The 24,482-nt window shown below is 43.0% G+C and overlaps 1 protein-coding gene across 3 annotated transcripts in view; it reads left to right on the forward strand.

The window, feature by feature from the left end:
- Positions 1–24,482, forward strand: part of IPO5 (importin 5) — a 79,778-nt gene that overhangs the window by 38,523 nt on the left and 16,773 nt on the right. Inside the window, exons 16-23 of one of the 3 annotated variants that reach the window (XM_073348073.1) lie at positions 137–269; positions 361–482; positions 1,133–1,229; positions 2,611–2,783; positions 3,340–3,451; positions 4,148–4,203; positions 13,162–13,284; positions 14,828–15,047. In XM_073348073.1, the coding sequence (XP_073204174.1) occupies positions 137–269; positions 361–482; positions 1,133–1,229; positions 2,611–2,783; positions 3,340–3,451; positions 4,148–4,203; positions 13,162–13,284; positions 14,828–15,047 (1,036 nt within the window). Of the gene's footprint in view, positions 1–136; positions 270–360; positions 483–1,132; positions 1,230–2,610; positions 2,784–3,339; positions 3,452–4,147; positions 4,204–5,933; positions 6,561–13,161; positions 13,285–14,827; positions 15,048–24,482 lie in introns of those variants that run through there. The other 2 variants (XM_073348083.1, XM_073348092.1) reach the window with 2 other exon arrangements.

Below are 24,482 nucleotides of genomic sequence, written 5' to 3' on the forward strand. Positions count from 1 at the left end.
AATGATAGACTTTTAACCACTTTTTTTATATACTGCAGTGTAATAGAAATGCATTTCCTCTTGTTTTGTTTTAATACACGTTAAAAAGGGTAATAATGAGTGTGCTTATGTGAGTTTTTTAAAACTGCTCTCACAGATATCGTACATGATCTCTGCATGGGCTAGAATGTGCAAAATCCTTGGAAAAGAATTTCAGCAGTACCTTCCTGTTGTCATGGGGCCTTTAATGAAGACTGCATCAATTAAACCTGAAGTAGCTCTACTAGACAGTAGGTTATAACTATTACTTTATTTTGAAAAATCTTTGAACTACAAATGCTGCCAGATCTTTTATAACCATCTTTTTTCTTTCTACAACAGCCCAAGATATGGAGAATATGAGTGATGATGATGGTTGGGAGTTTGTAAACCTAGGAGACCAGCAAAGTTTTGGAATTAAAACTGCAGGCCTTGAAGAAAAAGCAACTGCATGCCAGATGCTGGTAGGTAATGGGAAATCTTGGTCAGCTACTTCTTGCTAGGTTTTCTATGGAATTAAATTAATAGTTAAAAGTCAATAGTTATTAAATCTGAATCCCATATATATAAGTATTTTATTCTTGCAGTACTAAGGTGTGGTTGGGCAAACTTTTTTGTGGGCAAATAACTCATTCATCCTCAACTTACTGCTTGCATTCAAATTTTAATAGTTCTCATTTTTAGTTTCATATTGCTGCAGTTTAGGTTTCAAACTCTGCAGATGACTTAAAAATACTGAAACCTTTTTCTATTGGTCCTAAGTTCTGTTAACTTACATAAAATTAAGCCTTGGGACAAATGTAACGAGTGTCCTTTCAGATGTCAGCAAAAGGAGCCCTAGAAAAAGAATTTTCAGTTGTACATATCATGAAGTATACACATTTAATCTAAAATATTCAGCCATTAGTGAAAAAATATACTCTGCCATCTAGCTCTTTCCAAATATCATGGTTAAGTGGTAAGTAAATGCATTCTAACTTGGCTTTTCCATTAACTCTGACCTTACTCTGGTTGCCTACTATCCTCCTTGAACATTTCATAGTTTAAAAATTTTAGTAGTAATGCTTTTACCCTAGTGCTGATAACTGTTAAAATTACCTTTTTTGTGTTTCAGGTTTGCTATGCTAAGGAATTAAAAGAAGGATTTGTGGAGTACACAGAGCAAGTTGTAAAACTGATGGTTCCTTTGCTGAAATTCTATTTCCATGATGATATCCTTTTAATATAAAAACAATAGAAATTAACTAGCAGTTTTACTTCTGAAAAACTCAAAACTTCATCTATGCTAGTCATCTTTCCATAAATATGGAAAAAGTAAGTTCAACAGTGTTATATTCTAGTGTCAGGAAGGTGTCTACAGCAGGGGTGGGCAAACTTTTTTTCCTGAGGGCCACATCGGGTTTCCAAAATTGTTTGGAGGGCCAGTTAGGGGAGGCTCCCCCCAGACAGCCAGGCGTGGCCCGGCCCATGCCTCCTAACCAACCCAGCCCCATCTAACCCCCACCCCCCCACCACCACCGTGCTACCTGGAGCACCAGTGGCTGGCAGCGCTACAGCCGCACTGCCTAGAGCACCAGGTCAGGCCGTGGCTCTGCAACTGTGCTGCCTGGCCGTCCAGAGTGTTGCGCTGGCAGTGCTGTGTGCTGAGGCTGCAGGGGAGGGAGGACAGTAGGGCAGGGGCCGGGGCCAGCCTCCCAGGCCAGTAGCTCAGGGGCTGGGCAGGACAGTCCCGTGGGCTGGAGTTTGCCCACCTCTGGTCTATAGCAAACCTCATTTTTCAGTATTTTATAAATTGGGAGTATAAATTTCTCCAACCTGATCCATTGCAAACAAGCTGTCAGTCCAGCAATAAATACTACTTTGACCAATTATTTAAATTTTGTCCATTGGCTTGGGCGTCTAGTTTCAGTATGTATGCAAATTAGTTTGAGTCTTAACTTCTTAATCTTACAGTATGCACTCGCCTCTGCATCTAGTTCATCCAACTAAAAAGCAGCACTGACTGTCCCTAAATGTGCCTGCCTCCAGCTCTTATCTGATGAAAAGCCTCCATAACGTAACTCAGAGCGTGAGGAAGAAGTAAACAGGGTGGGGAAATGTCCAAAACAATGTTGAAGTATTATTTTGTTATCTGTTTACTATTCTTGCCACAATGGGCAAGGACAGTTTTTACAACCCCAATATTTAGCCTATGTTTTTGTGCTCCCAGATCATAACTTTATTCAAATTGCACCATCAGTTCCTTTGGCAAATACGGCTTTTTGGTTTTTTTAAAGAAGAATTAAATAAGTAAATGTAAAAGTTGGTTGCAGCATGAATCAAGAAGCCAAGGAAATGCATAGATAGCTTTTCAACCTTAGTTATACATTATAAATCTTTAAAACTTTTATATAGCAAGCATAACTTTTACATCAAGTCTCTTTGATTAAATGTCTGGGTAGTTATGAAAATGAGTATATTTCAGCTTGGGGTGACTGGTCATAGTTTAAGGTGGGAATTTAGTACTTTTTTGGTAGTATGTTTCCTGATGCTCACGTCAGAAAAGTACTTCAGTTTGATCTCAGTTATCCACTATTTCCTTAATAATCAAACGTGTTCGTGTGGCAGCAGCAGAATCTATGCCTCTTCTCCTTGACTGTGCTAGAGTTCGTGGGCCAGAGTATCTCACACAGATGTGGCATTTCATGTGTGATGCGCTTATCAAAGCTATAGGGACAGAACCCGATTCAGATGTACTTTCAGAAATAATGCATTCATTTGCAAAGGTGACCTTTTTTCTTCATAGAAATATTTATGCCACTATCATTATTATTGAAAACTTGTATATGTATTTTTAGTGTCAAGAAATTTAGTGCTTGCCATAAGTTTAAATTACTAGTACAGGAGATTTTTTCCGACAGTTACCTATCATTTGACTGTGGTTTTGTTAGCTTAGTTTAATGGGACTAATTTTCATAGCTAACTATTGAAAATGTCCATTGAAACTTATAAATATAGTTTTTCTGGATTAGGGAACAATTTTTCACTTGCATAGATAACATTTGTTTAAAACATTAATACTAAATATCAAACAAAAGTCTAGAAAAAACACTAAATTTTACTACATTTATGGATCTAACCTGTAAAATGTTAGTTCCTTAATTTTATAAACCTAGAATTAATATGAAAGTTCTTCTTTTTTAAAAAAAAATTTGCTATTTTGTCAGTGGTAATCTGAAGTATAGCTCTAGTCAATGTTTTCAACATGTTAAAATTTCACTGTCACTATTTGAGTAGTGTTTAATGTTAAACTTCTGTTTTGAATATAATGTATTTCACTAGTGCATTGAGGTAATGGGAGATGGATGCCTTAACAATGAACATTTTGAAGAACTTGGAGGAATATTGAAAGGAAAATTAGAAGAGCACTTTAAAAATCAAGAGTTAAGACAAGGTAAGTTAGTACCATCTTCTATGTATTAGAATAAGTTTTGTGATTTACACTAAAGATAGCTCTCTAAAGCAGAGATTCTAAACATCTCGTATTGACTGCTTGTTCAGTTATCTCCTGAGTTACCTCACCTTGAGATTCAGCAGCGGTAAAATGAAACTAGATACATTCAGATTAGAAATTAGGTGCAAACTGTAACTAGTAATTGACCTTTGAAATAGCTTACCAAAGGATGTATTCTCCATCATTTGAAATCTTTTCCAAAAAATGTTGTAGCTCAGTCAGAAGTTGATGCAGAAATCACTAGGTGAAATTCTAAGACAGTCAGACTAGGTGATCAGAATTGTCCCTTCTGACCTTAAATCAGCGACAACCTCCCAATCCTACAGCAATGACTGTTTGTTTTTGGTATCCCTTTTCCCTGCTTTTCTGATTTTTGCTTTTCCCAGACCAAGGTTGTCCTTCTCCCATGCTCCCTTACATACTCACTCCTAACTTGTTCAGTGCATTTTTCCTTACTTGCCCAATATCTCCTTTAGGCACTCTGACAGAAGGTCCTGAGTGCTTCACCTGCAACTGTTTCTGGAATCCTCTTTTATCCATTACTGCATTTTGTCAACTGTTCCTGTGCTTTTTGCAGGAGTGGGTCCTAGAGAAAACATCTAACCTTATAGTTTGCACTTATTCCTTTTAATTTAGTGAAAAGACAAGATGAAGACTATGATGAACAAGTTGAAGAGTCATTACAAGATGAAGTAAGTTATTTCCTTTTTTGAGTTTTAAAAAATAAATAAAAATTTAGACACTTTCAAATTCCACAGAGCAGCAGCTGTGTGGAGACAGACTTTACACCACAGTGACATGCTGCTGAATTGAAACAAACAAAACCAAATCCTTTGAGACTTGCCCATATGGATCCCCAGTATTGGAGAAGTGCATCTTTGGCATGTTTCCTCAGAAGTTTCTAGCAAGCATTGTCTATTGGTGCTACACAGTGTGCTGGAACTTGAAGATATATCCTAACTGCTGATGGAACAGGTTTAGAGCAGAGCTTTTCCTTACTTATTTCCTCTTTTGAAGAGCTTTCTCTTTCTAAATAGGATTGCTTTTTAAAACTACTTTTTCAATTATTGTACCATTCCAAGTATTGTCCAAGGTTCAGCCCAGTTGCCCTGCTTTTTTATCTTTGTGCCTTTTGGGTCTGTGTGGTGTTGCTAATCCAAGCAACAGCATGACTCAAGGTCAGGGAGGCTGCAAGCCATTTGCCTCCTTCAGTGTCGTCCTATGTGTTGCTGATGACTGTTAGCTGTTATCAGTCACTGGGTGGAGACTGTAGAACCTTAAAGTACTGGGAAGGAAACTTTTATTTCTGATGGAGGACACTGCATCTGAGGAAGTGAGCTGTAGCTCACGAAAGCTTATGCTCTAATAAATTGGTTAGTCTCTAAGGTGCCACAAGTACTCCTTTTCTTTTTGCGAATACAGACTAACACGGCTGTTACTCTGAATCCTAGGGTTTAGTCAACCAAGCCTTGTATCTAACACCCAGAACAGTTGACATTTAAAGGGCCTTTGAGTTAGACCTACTCACTGAAAATGGCTGCTTAAGGCCTGACAGAGAGGCAGTGCTGTAATTCCCAAAACTCTCCATGCTCAAAAGAGAGCATAAATGTTGGTACTAAAGTCTCTCCAGTACCAAGTCCTGGTAGGCCGGGCTAAGAGTCCTGAGTTTGTTCATTTCTCAGTACCAAGACATTTGGTCTCTAGCGGGACAAAGAAGCAGAAAAAGTATATTGGTACGTATTGGAACCACAAGTTATGTATTCCAATCTACCAGATCACTTCGCTATCAGAGTAAGATTTTTCCACCTGCATTTGAAGTATTTCAATCTAACAGTTTGGCTTCTGGGTTATTTGGGCACAAGATTGGGAACTCTGTGGAGGAATCCAAAGATTATATTGGAAAGCAGGAAACATTCTACATGGAAAACTTATTTGATGAATGAAGTTGTGGAAAGATTCTACTTTCTTAGAAAAGAATGGACTAGAGATGGTCCTGCATACTTTCTAATTTTTTAGTATTTAATAGTCAAAACTTTCATTGAGTTCACTGTTTGTCTAGCTGCCAGTTCAGCTTTTCACCTTTTCAAAGCATGGATCATGAATCTTAATTCATCTTGTGATTACAAAGCTTGTTCTGTGTTCTCCCACCAGTGTATGAACATAGTCTTTGTTCTGTTTGTACAGTGCCTAGCACAGTAAGATCCTAGTGCGTGATTGGGGCTCAGAGGTGTTACCACAGGACCAATAAATTAATCGTACTAATGCTCATAGATCCACTGTGTTGAGCCTAGGGGCACATCACAGTTTTAAAAAATGTTTCCAAAATGCACCTGTACAATGTCTACATCAAGAAATGCACAATTCCCACTTGACGCTCCACACACATTTATGTAAGCCTTAATTCCTCAATTTGTCCTCCTAGATCTGTGCCCAGTTTGAAAGCAGTCCTGCAGTGACTTCAGCGGCTAACTTCTCACTAACACACACACACCACCTGGAAGGTCACAACTGCTTGTTAATTTCCAGAACTGAGGAGCCATATGGGCAGTTGTTGAAGGCGAAAAAGTGGTGACTTACCCTAGTAACAGATTTTTGGAGATTGTCCATATGGATCCACATACCTCAGCCCATTCCAACTAGTCTCTCTTTTTCGAGTTATTCGGTTAATTGGAGGAATTGAGTGGTTGGGGTCCATGCCCTCTCTTAAATTCTCACAAATAAACAATGGGATGCAAGTGGTCTCATTAGACAGTACTTGCTAGAAGTTTCCAAAATCATGTGCCAGGGATGCACTTCCCCCAAGAATATGGATCGACATACATGGTTATTTTGAGAAAAATCAGGTACTGTACATAATCATTCTGTGATGTATGAAGTCTGTAAGGAAATATTTTAACATTCAGCATTGCTATATTTTCATAGCTACTAAAATTCATTGGAAAGAAAATGAGAGTTACATTAACTAAGAGTTACTGCTATACGCCTTGTCATTTCAAAATATATAGAACACTTCTCTTTTTACCAAGAAAAATAACCTGACATATAAAATTGTTCCCGTGAACTTGTCATGAGAGAAATTTTGAAGAGGAATGACTTAAATAGAGTAATCTTACTAAGCGCATTAACTTCTTCTTTGAGTAGTGTCCCTGTGGGTACTCCACTTCAGGATTTGTGCTTGCCCATACACTTTTGGTCCCTGGGTCCACACCTGCATCATAGATGTCTTTGGGCTCTGGTGTATGGGTGGGACAGATCTGCTGCTGCTCCAGTTGCTTCTCAGCTGCCTGTGGCTTGAGACAGAGTAGTGCACTGTTAGCTGTAGCTAGCTAGTGACTTGCTGCTCTGATTGTTCGTTCATTTTGTCATTCTTTTATATATATATTTTTTTAATTTCTGTTTATTTAATAAAGCTTTGTGCTTTTGTGGGATTCCACCTTTCCTTCTTTTATTTGCCTAATCTGGCACAATTTTATTCTCTCAGGCCTCAATCCATGGTGACAAGTAATGGGTTATGCCAGCGGTTCTCAAACTTCATTGCACCATGACCTTCTGACAACAAAAATTACTACATGACTCCAGGAGTGGGGTCTGGAGCCCGAGCCCCGCTGCCCTGGGCTGGGGGGGCAGAAGCTAAAGGACTCCTACGCTGGGCAGGGGACATGTAACTTTGTCACCTGCCCAGGGTGAAGCTCTTGGGTTTTGGCCTTGGCCTGGGCCTCAGCAAGTCTAACCAGCCCTGGTGACCTCAGTAAAATGGGTTCCTGACCCACTTTGGGGTCCTGACCCACAGTTTTAGAACCCCTGGGTTATGCCCAAGATCCCAGGCTTCAAACTCTGCCAGGCCTGCCATAGGCCTTTTCCTTGCAGTGACAGACATTCAATATGTCTCCGCTGCCTGGGAGAGACTCATGTCCCCGCCTAATGTACGATCTACTCAGGAGTTAAAGGCAGATCCAAAAAGTTGGAGATCAGACTAAAACTCCTGTTGATGGAGCATTCTCTTAGACTCTGGGATTCAAATCACCACCCTTTACATTGAATTTGGTTGGTCAGAGAGGCCTGGTGCATCACAGTTGCTATGGTAAGCAAACCCTGGGGTTGTTCAGAACCATCCAGACTTCAAAAGAAAAAAGAGCCTATTTTACACTGTGGGTAAAGAGTAAGGAAAAGTCTTGATCTGAGTCTGTCTTCGTGTCCTGGCACGGGGATTGGTGTGGCTCTTACCCACTCTGGTCACGAGACTGCAGCATCAGCTGAATAGACCACACTGCATACTGGGAAGCCACCAGTAAACAATCTAGAGTGGGTCAGCACTGGACTCTGTACCTTCAAAGCAAATGGATTTTAAAGCGGAGCTGAAACTGTTGTTGATAGTCTTATGTACCTAGATGAGATGGGAACATGGATTGCACTTCAGTACCCTCTCCTGTACCACACTGTATATTGAGTCCCAAGGGTCCTTATCTAGATTCTCTGGTGCCATCCTGGCTCCTTTTCCATGAGGACCTTCAGATCCTGGAAGAACTCCTATCGCTTTTACTGAGGGATACTAAAAGAGTCCTCGCTGGTACCAACTTACCTTCTGGAGTCAACTTACCTTCCAGTCCTGCCGTCTACCGTAACTCATCCTCTGGTACCAACATGGTCACTGGCCCCACACAAACAATTTGAGAGTACTGAGAGGGAGCTGCAGCCAGTACCTATATCCTCCAATACAGTCTTGCTGCCCAGTTGAGTCTCTGCCTCCAGATGCAGTAACAAGACCCTTTCCAGTCCCCAGTACTGACTTGACAAACCGCTGGTACCAGTTCCACTTGCCCCTCCGATGGTCATTGCGGCGGGCACTTCATCTGATTCAGAGGTATCCAAGGCTCCTCCACCATCCTGTTCTAGCCTCCCTCCCTTAAGGTGCACCCCAAGGAAGAAATTACACCCAGCAACTTTGGGGTCCTGCCCTTTTTCCGTATGCCCCATGAGAGTTGGCTTATTGGAACTCAAGAGCCCCTTATGGTGGTCTGCTCTAGAGGGTCCCTTGTTGGCATGCCAACAACTGAGATCCTTAGGTCCTGCTCCATAGGAGGAACTTAGAGGAGCAAGAGCCAGCTGGAGAAGCAGAAGTACCACCTTCCCACAAATCCTCTTCCTCACTAGATGAGGCTGTTATGCCTCCCTCACCATTTTACGCTGATAGTTTCAAGGATTTTCAAGACCTTGTAAAACAAATAGCAGAGAACTTACACATTCTGTTTGAGAAGATACAGGAATATTCTACATATATCTCAGAGCGAAATCACTTTGCCCTTCAGTAATGCTCTGTTGGCCCCGCCTGTATGAGGTGACATGGTAGTTAGAATTTGCCACTCATGTATAAATGAGCTGACGCATACTATATACTGCCCAGAGGCTTGGAGAATTCGTTTTTTCGCATCCTACACCTAACTCCCTGGTGGTTGAGGCCATTAACTAACAAAATAGGCCACATTGGTCCTGTTCAACACTATCTAAGGAGCTTGAAATGGCTGGACATTCTGGATCGTAAAAGCTACTCCTTGGCCTCTTAGCAATTCAGAATAGCCAATTACCAAGCCCTGATGGCAAAATATGATTTTACAAGTTATTCAAAGAGTGCATCTTTTATTGAACACCTGCTACAGGGTGAACAATTTCAAGCCCTCCTAATGGAAGATCAGACAGTCACAAAAACATTTTTTTCCAGACTTCACTCAATGCCGCTATGATGTCCTGCCTCGTTTTGACAATACAACAGAACCCACAAACCACAGCAAGGTCTTGCCTTCAATTCCTGGGCCATATGGCAACCTGTACATTTGTGATCCACTTAGCGGTGGCGTATTAGCCACTAGGCCGACGGGGTCTGTGTCCAGGAGCCCCAGCAAAAAATCCACTGTTGGGCGGTGGAAGCCCCCACCACCCCCGACCTTGTCCGCAGCAGAAGCCCTGGGGCAGGCAGGGCAGGAGAAGCTCCAGTTCTCCGACCCTGGTCCCCCACAGAAGCATAGGGGAAGCCCCAGCACCTGGACCCCCCTCTGCGGCCCCAGGACTGGAGGAGCTCTCACTTGCCGCTGTGGCCCCAGGCACAGGGACAAAACTGCTGCGTTCTTGGGGCTGCACTGCAGGGAGGAGGGTGCAGAAAGGAGCAAATGGGTTGTGGAGAGCTGCAGTGGGAGGGGGTTCACCAGGCGGAAACGTGGGTGGAACAGGCTTGGGCCCCGGGGAAGGGGCAGAATGGGTATGGGACTGAAGGTGGAAGGGGTGGGGAGGACTCCTCCTTCTCCCTCCCCACCCCCACCACACACGCACTTGCTCTGACCCAGGAAACCTTAATCCACCTCTGCCACTTAGCAAGACTACACTCTCGGTGTATTCAAGCTTGGCTGAGAACTATCGACACCCCCCACAAAAAGCCGTCCATTCAAGACTGTGTCCATATCTCAGAGGTTCTTCATTCTCTAAATTGTTGAAACGATCCCCAAAAAGTATGCATGGCAGTTATGTTCTCACAGTCTCCTCCCACAAGGATAATCACTACAGATGCCTTCCTGCTGGGCTGGGTTATGCACTTCAGGACTTCACAGCTTGGCAAATGGAGCCCACAGAAGGTGATCCTGCATATCAACATATTAGGTCAGAGATCCATTACTCAACATCTACACCCAATCAGAATAATTCTGGATAGCAAAGCAGTAGTGTATTATATCAGTCATCAAGAAGGAGCAAGGTTCCAGCCCTTCGGTGTTAAATCCATATCACACCACCTACAGATCTCAGCGGTTTCAGTACCAGGACTTCAGAATAGTGGCGGATTCCCTCAGCAGGCATTTCCACCTCTATCACAAGTGGGAGCTGAACAACACGGTATTCTGAAAGATGTCATACCTGGGGTCATCTGGAGATAAAACTCTTTGTATCACCATCCCACGCGATGTGCAGACTACTGTTTTGTGGGGAAAACACAGCCCCAATTCGATGTGGGCGGTGTCAAGGTGACACTGTAGTCAGCCTTTGGCCTCATGTATTGCTATACGCTTATCCCCAAAGCCATTACTGCTCAAGGTTCTGAATAAGTTGAAACAGAAGCCATCCTTATAACATCATCATGGCCAAAATACAGGTATGGTTCCCAGAGTTGGTTCATATGTCTAGACAGAGGATCCCCTTCCCCTGACAGTGGATCTTCTCACTCAGGAGTCAAGATCTATCTCCTGCCCCAACCTCTTAGTGCTTCACCTCAAGACCTGGCTATTAGATGATTCTTTGGTGTAGAACAAAACTTCTCCCTAGAGATACAAAGAGTACTTCTTAATAAATTTTCCTTTATAGTGGGTTTTCTATCTACAGAAGAGGAAACTTTGTCGGGCTTGGTGCAGCCTCTGATCTATACCTTCTCTCGAATCTTGTCTGACGTACTTGCAATTACCTGCTAAATTTAAAAATCACAGCATTATTGCTAAGTTCAATTTAAGTTCATGTGGCTGCCATCAGCTTTTCTCTCTCACACCCACACCCATTGAGCGATTTTTATTCTTTACCCACCCAACCACAGCGAGGTTCATTAGGGGCCTGTTCTACATTTTTCCTCTTAAGAAATCTATTCCGCCATGGGACCTCAACTTAATCCTTAATGTGCTGAGGAAACCTCCATTTGAACCTATGGGGAGCTATTTCCTCCTTCATTTGGCCCTCCAGATTGTGTTCTTCATAGCAGCTACCTCAGCCAGGTGGGTTTGGGGAGCTGGGATACCTGATGGCTGATCCACCACACACTGTATTCTATTGCTTACTGGTGGCACTATGTCCACACTCCCGCTTGCTACCATAAATTTCTTCAGGTTTCCATACTAATCAGGAGATTCACTTACTGGTATTTTATCCCAAGCCTCACTCTTTGAGGGAAATGAGCCTGTATACCCTAGATGTAAGAAGAGTTCTCTCATCTTTTACCTCAACAGAGCTAAGTGCTTCAGGACTTCCCCATGGATTTTTCTCTGTCGCAGAACTAATGATAGGGCACCCAATTTCCACTCAAACATAGTCTGAATGGGTTTTGGGATGCTTCTTAATCTATTTATGAAGCATCATTCCCCTCCTAGAGTGATTGGCCACTCCACCAGGGTTCAGCCTACCTGTGGCCTTTCTGAAAAACCTACCTATCTCAGACATCTGCAGGGCAGTCCTTCTAGTCTTCAGTGCATATGTTTTCTCAGCACTGTGCTCTCATGCCTGCTTCCAGAGCTGATGCGACTTTTGGTGATATTTTATGGTTTATACTGAATCCATCCCCTCTGTAATTGAGGGTACTGCTTGGGAATCTCTTGAAATGGAACACCCATACAGACACTACTTGAAGGAGAGGTAACTTGTGGTGCAGAAACTGGAAATCTTTGAGATGTGTTCCTATGGGAGCTCCACTACCTGCCCTCCTTCCCTTCTGCGTCAGTCTTCTCACTGGACTTTCGTGATTGAGAAGGAACTGGAGCAGCTGAGGGCCTCATCCCCTTATATCCGAGCACAAGCCTATCTAGAGCATGTGCATGAACACTGGAAAAATTCCAGCCAAGAGTTCATGGGGACGACACGCATGTCCTGAAGTGGAGCTTCCTTAGTGGGGCACATCTTCAAGAACTTCAGTTACTGTACAAGGTAAGTAACCTCTCCTTATAATTCCCTTTTTACCCTTATTTCAGAGTGGTTTTAAAAATATTTTGTAAAGTAACATGGGTGAGTTAACATGCACACCAAGGTTTATTTTGGATTTCGGTTATATCATGGCAGTGCAGAAATGGCCTAAAGTTGCAATCCCCACTTTCTTGTGCAGCGCAGCTTGTCACACTGTGAGATGTGAAAATATTGTCTCATTAGTAGTGTGGCCATCAGAGGCTAGATGCAGTTGGCATTTTGCTTTCTGTCTGTTGCTATGGCTATAATGTGTAGAATAGGAGTGGAGCACTGATTAAAGCAACCATACTTAGAGTAATAGAACTCCCAACAAGGAGTCAGAGGATCTTGCTAGGGCCAATTCTTCAATCCTCACATAAATCCCATTTAAGTTGGTAGGAGTTGTGTGTGAAAGTCCACAGGATTAAGCCCTTCAATTCACTGTAATTGTGGAGGGTAAAGATGCACTATGCAGGGGGACAATAATAGAGAATAAGATGATTCAAATTGTCCAGATTGTTGTAGCAGAAGGAAGGAAGAGCTCAGAGTAGAAAACAGGCTGAAATGTCAGTGTAAAGACTGTTGAGGCATCAGGAAGCTATAGGAAAGGTCCTCATCCAAGGGCTTTGCATAGGGAAACAACCAGATTTGATTCCATGGTGCAAAGTGTCTGTCATAGTAAAATGCTATGTATTTTTCCATTTTTGATGGTGCATTGTTCCTCTCACTACTTCTAAAACAAACCCTTCTGATGTAACATAGTTGGGAACCAAGGTGAAGTAGCTCTGTCAGCACAGACACTGGATAGTGGTATAAATCTTTCTGAATTATTTACATATCTAGTTATCAGAGTGTCTAATTTAAATTGCTTTAGTTCAAAATGCAAAAGTCTTAATATTTTGATATGGTTTCTACCTTCTGAGAGAGTGCTGATCAAAAAGGATACTTCTGATGATATTGCTATTTTTTCTTAGGATGACAGTGATGTTTATATTCTGACTAAAGTGTCAGATATCTTGCACTCAATATTCAGCAGCTACCAGGAGAAGGTGTTGCTGTGGTTTGAACAGCTACTACCACTAATTGTCAATTTAATTGTAAGTATCTTGGATTCTTTCCATTTAAATCTGAGATGTTATGGCACATGCATAAGATCTCATGCTGGTGTGGCAAATTGTTTTTAGAGCACTGAATGCCTTGTACAAAACATAGGCATGTGTTCACCCAAGAAGTTTATAGTCTAGACCAATACAATCGAACAAATTTGTCACCTGGTGCTTTATCACACAGCAGTGCATTTGTTTCTTTTTTTACTAACCCTTCTGTCATAGATTATTGCTGATAGGCTTTGGTGGGGTATTTGAAATTTGAAAGAGGAAGTGCACCAGGTAGAAGGGACTTTCATAGAACAAGACCCAAAAAAGAATGCGCGGGGGGGGGGGGTTAGTTAGGCATGAGATGGGGGGGGGAGTATAAAACTTCTGTATTCAACATACAGTCCTGATTTCATTTATTAGTCTAATTCAGTCGTCACCAACCGATCAATGTCTGTAAAGTGGTTGATCCTAGAGGATCTCCCAGTCGATCATGATCTGTGGTGGTGGAGCGTGGCTGCCGCTAAGGCAGACTCCCTACCCTGGCCCCATGCTGCTCCCAGAAGCAACCAGTGCAGGCAGGGGGCAGGGATCTCCCTCTGTGCGCTGCTTGTGTCTGCAAGCACCGCCCCCACAGCTCTCCTGGCTGCGGGGGCAGTGCTTGCAGAGAGGGGCAGTGCGCGGACGCATGTGCCCCCCGCCTCTCCTTACACGTGCACACCCCCCCTGCAGGGCCGCGTTGGCCCCTTCCGGGAGTGGTGTGGTGCTGGGGTAGGCAGGGAGCCTGTCTTAGCCTCGCTGTGCCCGCCACCAACCAGGAGCTGCCAGAGGTAAGTGCTGCCCGGTGGGAGGCTGCACCCCAACTCCCCGAGCCCCTTCCTGAACCCCGAGCCCCCTCCCAGAGCCAGCATCCTAAGCCCCCTCCTGCACCGCAACCCCCAGCTCTGACTCCCCTCCCAGAGCCAGCATCTTGTACCCCCTCCTGCACCTCCAACACTCTGCCCCAGCCTGGAGCCCCCTCCTGCACCCAAACTTCCTCCTAGAGCTTGCCTCCCTCACCTCCTCCTGCACGCCTGCCCCAGGCTCAGCCCAGAGCCCCTTCCCACACTGCAACCCCCCCACCCTGGTGAAAGTGAGTGAGGGTTGGGGAGAGCAAGCGACGGAGAGAGGGTGGAGATGGAGTGAGTGGGGTGGTGCTTTGGGGAAAGGGAAGGGGCAGGGTAGATCCTGGGTTGCCCTTTGATTCAAAAAATGATCTTGGGCATAAAAAGGTTGGAGACCACTGGTCTAACTGCTCTCCTCAAACAGCAAAAGTTAACTTTTGATTTTGTCTTTAGTGTTGCAATCAGTGTCCTTAGAGGAACGAATTCCTCTGTAAAGATTAAATTCAGGTCAACCCATGTAGCTCTTGAAATGGAGCTTAAATTCCACAATTATAAACATTTCATTTTGATATAATCGTTCATCTTTTTGTATGCATCATGGCAGTTGATTAACAGTTACATTCTGAGGTGGCTTAGAAAATTTTAATTTTTTTTTAATGTAGTGTCCACATAGGCCATGGCCAGATAGACAGTGGGGGTTATGCATTTTTGATGACATCGTAGAGCACTGCAGCCCATCCTCATTCAAATATGCTGAATACTTCCTGAGGCCAATGCTACAGTCAATATGTGACAACAGCCCAGAGGTTAGGCAAGCAGCTGCTTATGGTGTTGGAGTTATGGCACAGTTTGGTGGGGAGAGCTATCGTCCTTTTTGCACAGGTATGTATATTCATGCGTATCTTTCTATTCCTGTAAAACTAACTCCAGAGATTGTAATACTTATGCTAACCATGAGATTCTGCCAGGAAATGCCAACTCCATGTTAATGAATGATCATATTCTCATCTCTGGTAATGGAATAAAATACCAGTGAGTGTTTTGGGGAGGGTGGTGACAAGTTTTAAAAAAAAAAAGGGGCGGAGAGGGGAGAGGTGACCTAAGCTATCCAGATTTGTGGCCATATCCTTCCTATTCACATTTTTGTTTGTGACACACTTTTGGATTGAAAAGTGTAAAAGAATGTATTCACTAAGCAACATTTTTCTCTTAAATAAGTACAAGTGTATATCCAATAAAAAGCTGACTTGTACACAATAACTGATTTTATAAAAGATGGATACAGCTACATATGTCTAAAAGCAAGATTGAGTCCTTTGCTTTGTATGTCTGGAGAAATTGTACAGAAGCGTGTAATAAGGAGGGGGCCTTAAATATAATTGAAGTAACCTGCACTTTCCCCATGTGTGAAGCAGAGGAATCTAACATTTGTGACTTAGAACAGTTTTAATAATTTATACTTATCACAGATGCTTTTTGCTGAATTTCTGCTCTCTAACTGTAGCTGCATTTTGAATTTAGAAGATGGTTTTTATTGGTTAGGACTGAGCTACAACTGAAAGAATCTTCTTGTGCTCTTCATACCAGAGCCAGTTAAGTTAATTCTAAGGTGGTCTAGTATGGAGAAAGTGGTGCTGGGGCTGGGGGGTTGGATAAGGGGCAGAGGGTCTTGAGGGGCGGTCAGGGGACAGGTGGGGGTGGGGTTGGATGTGTCAGGGGATTCGAGGGGTCAGTCAAGGGGCGGGAAGTAGGTGGCGGTTGGATGGGGGTGGGGCCAGGCTGTTTGGGGAGGCACAGCCTTCCCTACCCGGCCCTCCATAGCAAGTTCGATATAATGCGATTCCACCTACAAAGCGGTAAGATTTTTTTTTTGGCTCCCCAGGACCGCATTATATCGGGGTAGAGGTGTATATTGCATATTGACTCCACTTATCAGTGGTCAATTACTGTATAATTTACATCATTGTGAATGAAACTCTCTATCCTATAGCCCTCTGGGAGAAGTAGCAATGATAAAGAAGTGCCTATAAACTGTATTCTAATTTCAAGTATTAGGAAATTGTTATAGGTGGCAGAAAGATATAATGTGAATCTATCAGATGACCTTTGTTGTGACCCAAGAATCAGTTGGGAGTGAGTTGGGCACAGAACCTGCTCAGTCTTACTTAGGTTCCTTAGTTTTGGAATGTTCTGCCAAAGGTTCCTTTTGGCTGTCTTTAATGAATAATGCTTGCTGAAAATCAATAGTATTTCCATATCTTGGACTTTGCCAAAAAGGATCAGTTTGCGAATATGGTATAAAGAATAAAGATAAAATTTTTTTTTAATCAGTCATATCACCCCTGCAGACATCTGGCTTTCCCTTCAGTTTGAGTTGGCCTAGTATATTTGAATAGATTGGCTCTTTATTTTTCTTTATTTTCACTTGATTTTATTGTATGGTTCACAAACGCTAATGGGTAAGTATTTCAAGATGTATTAAATACAATTAATTTTAAAATTAATACGTATGCTGCAACGGAAAAATCATGCTGTAACTAGGAGTAATGCAGATTGTTAGTATAAGAATCTCTGGATTCCCAAGGATTTAGTATTTTCATAGATTTTGCTATAGTCTTTAGAAATTCATGTTTTCAGCTCTTCTCTTGGCAATAAATATTTCTCGACTGTTTGGTCCAGACATTGTTCCTGTTGTGGCTTTGGAGTTGCATGTAGAGATTTGTTAGACTCCACAATGGATTGTGCAGCTGCAGCACTTGGTTTTGGTTTGGACATTTTGTGCCAAAGAGTAGACCAAGGATTGGAATCTGGGAGATCCTGATAAATGCCAGGGTGGTTGCGTTATGGAGAGGAAAGACTCAAGCACTGCAAATCCAAGATGAATAGGGTAGGAGGGAAACAAGGAAAATAGGCTGTAGGGAACAAATCTAAAGGCAAACTATGAAATCAGCAACTGAAAATGATTGTAGAATGGTGAGGGGAGAAGCAAGTCCCAAAGCAAGCCAGAATGTAATTATATGCTTTTAAAATGCGCCACTGTACATAGGTCTGTGGCCCAGATAGCTCCCTGAGTTTCGGGTCTAAAATCAACACATGTTGATAAATAAGGCTGCGTTTTAGTCACAGGTATTTTAGTAAAAGTCACGGACAGGTCATGGGCAGTAAACAAAAATTTATGGGCAGCCTGGCTCCTTCTGTGGGGGGGAAGGGAGAGAAGAGAGGAGGGAGTGGGGGCTGGTGCTGCAGGGGAGTTGGCAGGGCCATAGGCTCCCTACCTGGCTTCTCCCCCCGCCCCCCCCCACTCAGCTGCTTGGCGGAGGCGTGTTCAGGTAGCTCTGCATGCTGCCTCCGCCTGCAGGCACTTCCCCTGCAGCTCCCATTGGCTGCAGTTGCCAGCCAATGGGAGCTGCCAAGCCAGCGCTTTGGGCGGAGGCAACCCACAGAGCTGCCTGCTCACGCCTCCACCTAGCAGCTGAGCGAAAGGGATGTCACCGTTTTTGGGGAGCCCCCCAGGTATGCCTTGTCCAGAGACTGCCTCACCCTGTCTGGTGCCCCAACCACCTCCCACACCAAAACTCTGCGGTGGGGGCCCGAGACTGCCCCAGCAGCAGCTGGTGCACCTGGAACAGGGGCTGCCTGAGCTGTCCCTGAGCCAGGCGCACCAGCTGCTGCAAAAGTCACAAAGTCATGGAATCCATGACCTATGTGGCAAACTTGCAGCCTTATTCATAAATGTAGTTCTGTCTTGGGGAGTCTGCGGCAGTAGATTGAAACAGTTGCACCATGAGAGAGCTGAACCTCTGCATGCACTTCACATTAGGATGTGAAATTAACATTCCACTGAATGCTTTTAAAGAAGAAGCCATGACTACTGGGTATAACTTGATTTGAGGTGGACTTTACTGAAGAGATTTTCAAAGTGAGATAATCTTTTCTAGGTTTAGTGAATATATGCAAACAGTGCTGTTCATCCACTCTGTTAAATTAACTCCTATAAATGGTGAAAATATGGATCTCCCCAAAGAAAGTTAACTTTTTAATGTTCATTGCCAAACACTAAACCCTTTCCTGAATTTAAGATTTGCCTGTTGTCTAAAAATGCATTCATTCTCCTATGGGATAACTACTTGTAAGAACCAATGTGTCCAAAAAATTCCATTTTTATTGGTGACTGTTAGAATAAAATAGGAGAAATACACTGTGACTCTGGGAAAAGTATTGGTAGGAAAGGTTAATGTCCAGACTAAAGGCCACACACAGCTGACACTTCATGACTATTGGGTATGTCCATTAGGGATATTGATCAGAAATGAGACATAAGAGATTAAAAAGCGTCACCTCCTCTTAAATATTTGTGACCCAAATATGAACATGTGACATTTAGTATCTTCAAATATTTGAAGGTGTTAGCTAGAAAGCTATATTTAGATCTTTATTACTATTTATACACAACTGATTGGGAGCAATATTTCTTGACTGAAGAACTGATATATTTAGAGTGGGCACAAAGCTTTAATTTAAACTGTGTAATAATGTAACAGGAACCACTAACAAACAGCAGGCTAGTCCTCGTAGTGCTAAAGGGGTTGTCCATTTAGTTTCTAAGGATTTTAAATATTTTAATCTTGTATCCATTATCCATGGATTTCACTAGCTGCTGTGTTATAATAGGGACTGATTCCAGAAGCAAGTATGGGCACTTCTGAGAAGCAAATATGGGCACTTCTGAGGGAGTTGTAGAAGTTTAGATATTCTAATTTAATTGCTTAAGGCGCTGTTTTTCTCTAAAACCATAGATATAAATTACCCTAGTCATAAATTAAGACTATTTTGTTCTCAGAACTCAAATGTTACTGGGAAATCTGAAGCCCAAAAAATTAACATCACACTTTTCAGATAGCCACTGTGCTCTGAAATACATATTGGGCTAGATCCTCCACTCAGTCAGAACTCTGTTCAGACACAGTGGGTGGAGGTAAGGAATCCGTTGCAACTCCCTAATTCAGTACTGCCTGGCCCTGATGTAAGTTAAAGATAGTCCTCAAACTCTGCATTTACACTAGTGGAAGGTTTGGCATAGCAGGTTTCCACTCCAATACATGCCTCTTTAGCCTTTATTATGAATTGATAGTTCTGTGGTAAATTAGTTAGTCCAACTTCTGTTGCTACAGTTTAAAGATAAATAGGGTAGAGATTTGGAGGCTCTAGGAACACATGAAGATTGAAGACAGTAAGCGCAAACAGTTACAAATGTTGTTGTCACATACCCATTTATTCATCCTGAGAGAGTCCATGCACTGGCCAATGCCATATCCAGATTCAGTACCCAAAGACTTCATAGAGTTGGGTGGGATCTCAATGGGTGGTCATTGAGAGAGAGGTGGTTCCTGGCATGGTCCTACCAATGAGGTCTTCCATGGGTATTCCTCCCATTGGCGTCTTCCCACTTTTACACAACCAGGAAACCTCTTACATTGTTCTGACCACCACCTAATACCTGATGAATATGCTTTTTTCCTTATCTGTACTTTCCCACCCCATGAATATTGGGATGGCCTGTTTTTCATAGTTTTAGTTTTCCCCTTATTCTTACTGGCATCTATGCACATCTGTCCATAGTAACCTGCAGTCAGAGCATGACATTCCATGGTGTTACAATCAGGTATCTCGTGGTCTTGGGCAGTTGTTTTCCATTGCCGTCTATTTCTGTCACATCACCTGTTAGTACATCTTTTACAGGAATATTGTAACCTTACTGGCGTAGTGTTATTCCTAGGTCACCCATTCACATCAAGCATACTTAGCCATAGGCTTAAGCTATGTAGGCCTTGCATCCCAGCTGTGCATTACTTATACCTCATACACAATCATCGTTCCTAAATACTTGTCAGTCTTGTACTTAAATCTGTTTTACGTACATTGATTATATATGAAATAGCATATGAGTGGACCGTAACACTAAGTACAATGATAAATGGATGATAAAATTAACTAATTGGCTACACCTTTGTGCCTCCTCCATGCTTCCTCTGCTGGGACGGGAAATAAGCATGGGCACATGGCGCAGAAGACAATTATGTTGGCTTCATTTGTGCTAGTGAAGTTCTTTTGATTGTCCCCATAGCTTCTGCTTCCAGTGTGCATACACTCCATACATGTGAACTCAGATTCTTTTTGGCTAGCAGATTGTCTGGGGCTGTGCTAGGACCCCCTTTTGAGCCCTGAGCAGCCTTACCTTTTTACTTCCTGTCTGTGAATGCCACATCTTTAGTGCAAATGATCATAAGAGCGGCCATAGTGGGTCAGACCAAAGGTCCATCTAGCCCAGGATCCTGTCTTCCAACAGTGACCAAGCGAGGTGCCCCAGAGGGAATGAACAGAACAGGTAATCAAGTGATCCATTCCCTGTCACCCATTTCCATCTTCTGGCAGAGGCTAGGGACACTACCCCTGACCATCCTGACTAATAGCCGTTGGATCTATCCTCCATGAACTTAACTAGTTCTTTTTTGAGCCCTTTTATAGACTTGGCCTGCACAACATTCTCTGGCAAAGAGTTCCACTGACTGCATTGAGTGGAAAAAATACTTCCTTTTGTTTGTTTTAAACCTGCTGCTTATTAATTTCATTTGGTGACCCTTAGTTTTTGTATTATGAGGAGTAAATAATTTACTTTCTCCACCCCAGTCATGATTTTATAGACCTCTATCCTATCCCCCCTTAGTAGTCTTTTTCCGAACTGAAAAGTCCCAGTCTTATTAATCTCTCCTCATATGGAAGCTGTTCCATACCCCTAATCATTTTTGTTGCACTTTTCTGAACCTTTTCCAATTCCAATACATCAGTTTTGAGATGGGGCGGCCACACCTGCATGCAGTATTCAAGATATGGGCGTACCATGGATTTATAGAAAGGCAATTTGATATTTTCTGTCGTCTTATCTATCCTTAATGATTCCCAACATTCTGTTTGCTTTTTTGACTGCTACTGCACATTGAGTGGCTGTTTTCAGAGACCTATCCACAATGGCTCCAAGATCTTTCTTGAGTGGTAACAGCTAATTTAGAATCATTTTATATGTATATTTGGGATTGTTTTCCTATGTGCATTACTTTTTATTTATCAATATTTAAATTCATCTGCCATTTTGTTGCCCAGGGACTCAGTTTTCAGAGATCCTTTTGTAGCTCTTCTCAGTCTGCCTGGGACTTAACTATCTTGAGTAGTTTTGTATCATCTGCAAATGTTGCCACTTCACTGTTTACCCCTTTTTCCAGATAATTTATGAATGTTGCAATGGACTGGTCTCAGTATAGACCCTGGGGGACACCATTATTTACCTCTCTCCATTCTGAAAACTGACCATTTATTCCTACCCTTTGTTTACTATCTTTTAACCAGTTACCAATCCGTGAGAGGACCTTCCCTCTTACCCCATGTCACTTACAAATAACATTCTCTCATAGGATATAGGAAATTCAGGGCCTTATGGCTGATCTACCTTACACAGTGTTCCATAAAGATAAGGTAACTCTTTGGAAGGAACTTGGAGTGCAGCCTAAGATTTTCCAGTTTTCACTTAACTGGAAAGTGAATCAACTGATTTTTTTCTTTCCCAAGACTCGCTTTGGGGGGAAGCTAAATTGGACAGTATTAAGGGTCAAGCTTTTTACACCCAAAGATTGTTTATGTAAGTATCTAACTGTTTTAGAATGTGGTAGCTAAGTTAAATCCACCCAGGCAGGTTAAAGACTTGGTTAAAGATGTTCCATGAGGAATTAGGCAACATCCTTAAGAAGCATTCCTATTTCAGAAATTTGCGAGATGGCTACAGGGGATCAGTCCATACTTTTATCTAGCACTGTTCCTTAGTTGATGCTTCTAGATCAGATGTCCTTTTTGGTAGAGCAATGCTACAATTTTTGTTTAAATAGAACTCCCAGACCCACCTCATAATTCTGAGGTAACTGCTTGCTAGTCACTAGAAGAGGAATCCATGTTGAAAATCACTTGGAAGTGACGTTTGATGGTCTTCAATAACTGATTCTTCAAGATGTGTTGTCCAGATGGATTCCACAACTCACCCTATTTACCTGCTGCTACAGTATTCTGTACTACTGGCAATGGAACTGAGGAACTGCTCTGTTTTTGTGCTCTGGTGGGGGGCCGTGCAGGCACAGCCCCAACAGACACTGGTAGCTAAAAAGAATTTGTCATATGCTTGGGGTGCACGTACATCACAAGTGGAATTCATGTGAACGCAGTTACTAAAGATGACTGTTCATTCTTTGACTAATTGTCCCTATGAGTGCTCCAGTTCAGGATGTGCATTTGCCCAGGCGCTTTTATAGGAGATTTTGTCAGCAGCATCCATGGGTCTGCTCCTTCACCCTACATGTTCTTGTGCCCTGAAGGAAGGGTATATAGAGAAGAGTGGACCCACCGCCACTCCCGATTCCTGCTCAACTGCTTGTGGCTCAAGAGGGAGTGTTGGGTGTCCACTTAGCTATGTGGGTGACTTGCTAATTTTTCTTTGTTTGTTCTTTACTTGAGTATTTTCTTTCTCATTTATTAAGCAGAATTTGTGCTTTGGGGTGGTCCCATTTCCCCCCCCCCCCAATTTGGGCCTATCATCCAACATAACTGGTTAGGAAACTCACTCACCATAGCCCTCCATCTGCAGCCTTTCCTAACCAGTTATGCCCAAGACTCTGGGCTTCAAGCATTGTCAGACCTGCCCACAGGTCTTTCTCCTGCAGCAACAGGCATTCTAGCTGCCTCTGCTGTCTTCCAAATGTAAGATCTGCACTGCTTTCAAAGGCAGATTTAAAATGAGAAGGCTGGAGTAAAACTCCTTTATAAAACATTCTTTGAGACCTGCAGGATCTGAGGTGCCCCCCCCATCCTTCCCCGGTACATTAGCTTCAGCTGCTCAGAGCACCTCAGTGACCATGGGGGCTTTTCAGAGTCTTCCAGACAACCAAAAAAAAGACCCTATTCTCCAGAATAAAAAACAAAAGGAGGGGAAAATCACCTTTTCAAACCACATCTAAAGATGCCTCACATCCTGGTATGAGTACTTTTTCTTCTATCCCCCTGTAGTATAGAAACCCCAGCACAGGCTCAAAAGAGTTCTCTGAGTACCAAGAAGCCAGCCAGCCACCAAGCAAACAGGAGCATCATCGGTACTGGACTCAGTGCCTGTGAAGCACAAGAACTCCTTTAACACCTAGGTGCCCTAGTCTTCAGTACAGTCTCTGGTACCTCCCACATGCTGACTCCCGAGGAATACTATCCAGATCCATGGTACCATCTAGGTTCCTCTCCCACGAGGATGTTTGATTCTCGGAAGAGTCTGAATCCCTTCTCAGGGGTAACAGGAGGCACCCACTTATGTTTCTGGGTCAACTTACCCTTGCATGACTACTCAATCTCTAGTACTGATGCAGTCTCCAGCCATCCACAGGCTTTCTGAACCATCTCTGAGGGGGTATTGAGAAGGATTTCCCACTGGTATCAATTTACCCGTCAGATCCACTGTTCTGTCTGTGAAATCTTGATGCGGTTATTGGTCCATCACTGGCTCCCAGTACCAACATGACCACTGGTACCGACACCTTGCCCTTCTGGTGGTACTTGCTCTGATTGTGAGGTATCGCTTCAGGGTTCCTCCAACTTCCAGTTCTACCTTTCCTCTTTTGGTGTATGTCCTGAGGAAGATACTCCCAGCAGGAGATACACCTGGCAATGCTGGCAGGAACGATCTTGGAGTACTACCCCCTTTTCCTTAATCTAACCACAGTGGGCCACCTAAGGTGAGCAGTTTTAAAGGATACTCTCATGTAAGAGAGCACATTAGGAACAGCAACCACACCAACACCGGGTCCTATCCCTCAGAGGGATTCTCCAGAGGAGCAGGAGCCAGGTGCAGAAGTGGACAAACACCTCCTTCCCCCAAATCCTCCTCCTCAGTAGACACAATTATCTCCCCTTCCCACGGCCTTCCAATGCAGATGATTTCAGGGCCTTCCAGGAATTTATGAAAAGGATTGCAGAGGCGTTACAAATCCTGCTAAGAGATACAGGAACTTGATCATTTTTTTCAGAACATTCTCCAAGGCAAAATCACCTTGCCCATCAACAGTGATGTCACCAGCCCATGTGGTGTGGTAAACTCCAGCTACCATACCACGCACTTGTAAGAGGGCCAGTGAAAAGATACTATATTCACCCCCAAGGCCTCAAAGTACTTTCTCCCACTGAACCCCCAACTATTTGGTTGTTGATGCTGTTAACAAAAGGAACAGACAACCACTG

Source organism: Lepidochelys kempii, chromosome 1 (assembly GCF_965140265.1).
Source record: "Lepidochelys kempii isolate rLepKem1 chromosome 1, rLepKem1.hap2, whole genome shotgun sequence".
Classification (NCBI taxonomy): Eukaryota; Metazoa; Chordata; order Testudines; family Cheloniidae; genus Lepidochelys; species Lepidochelys kempii.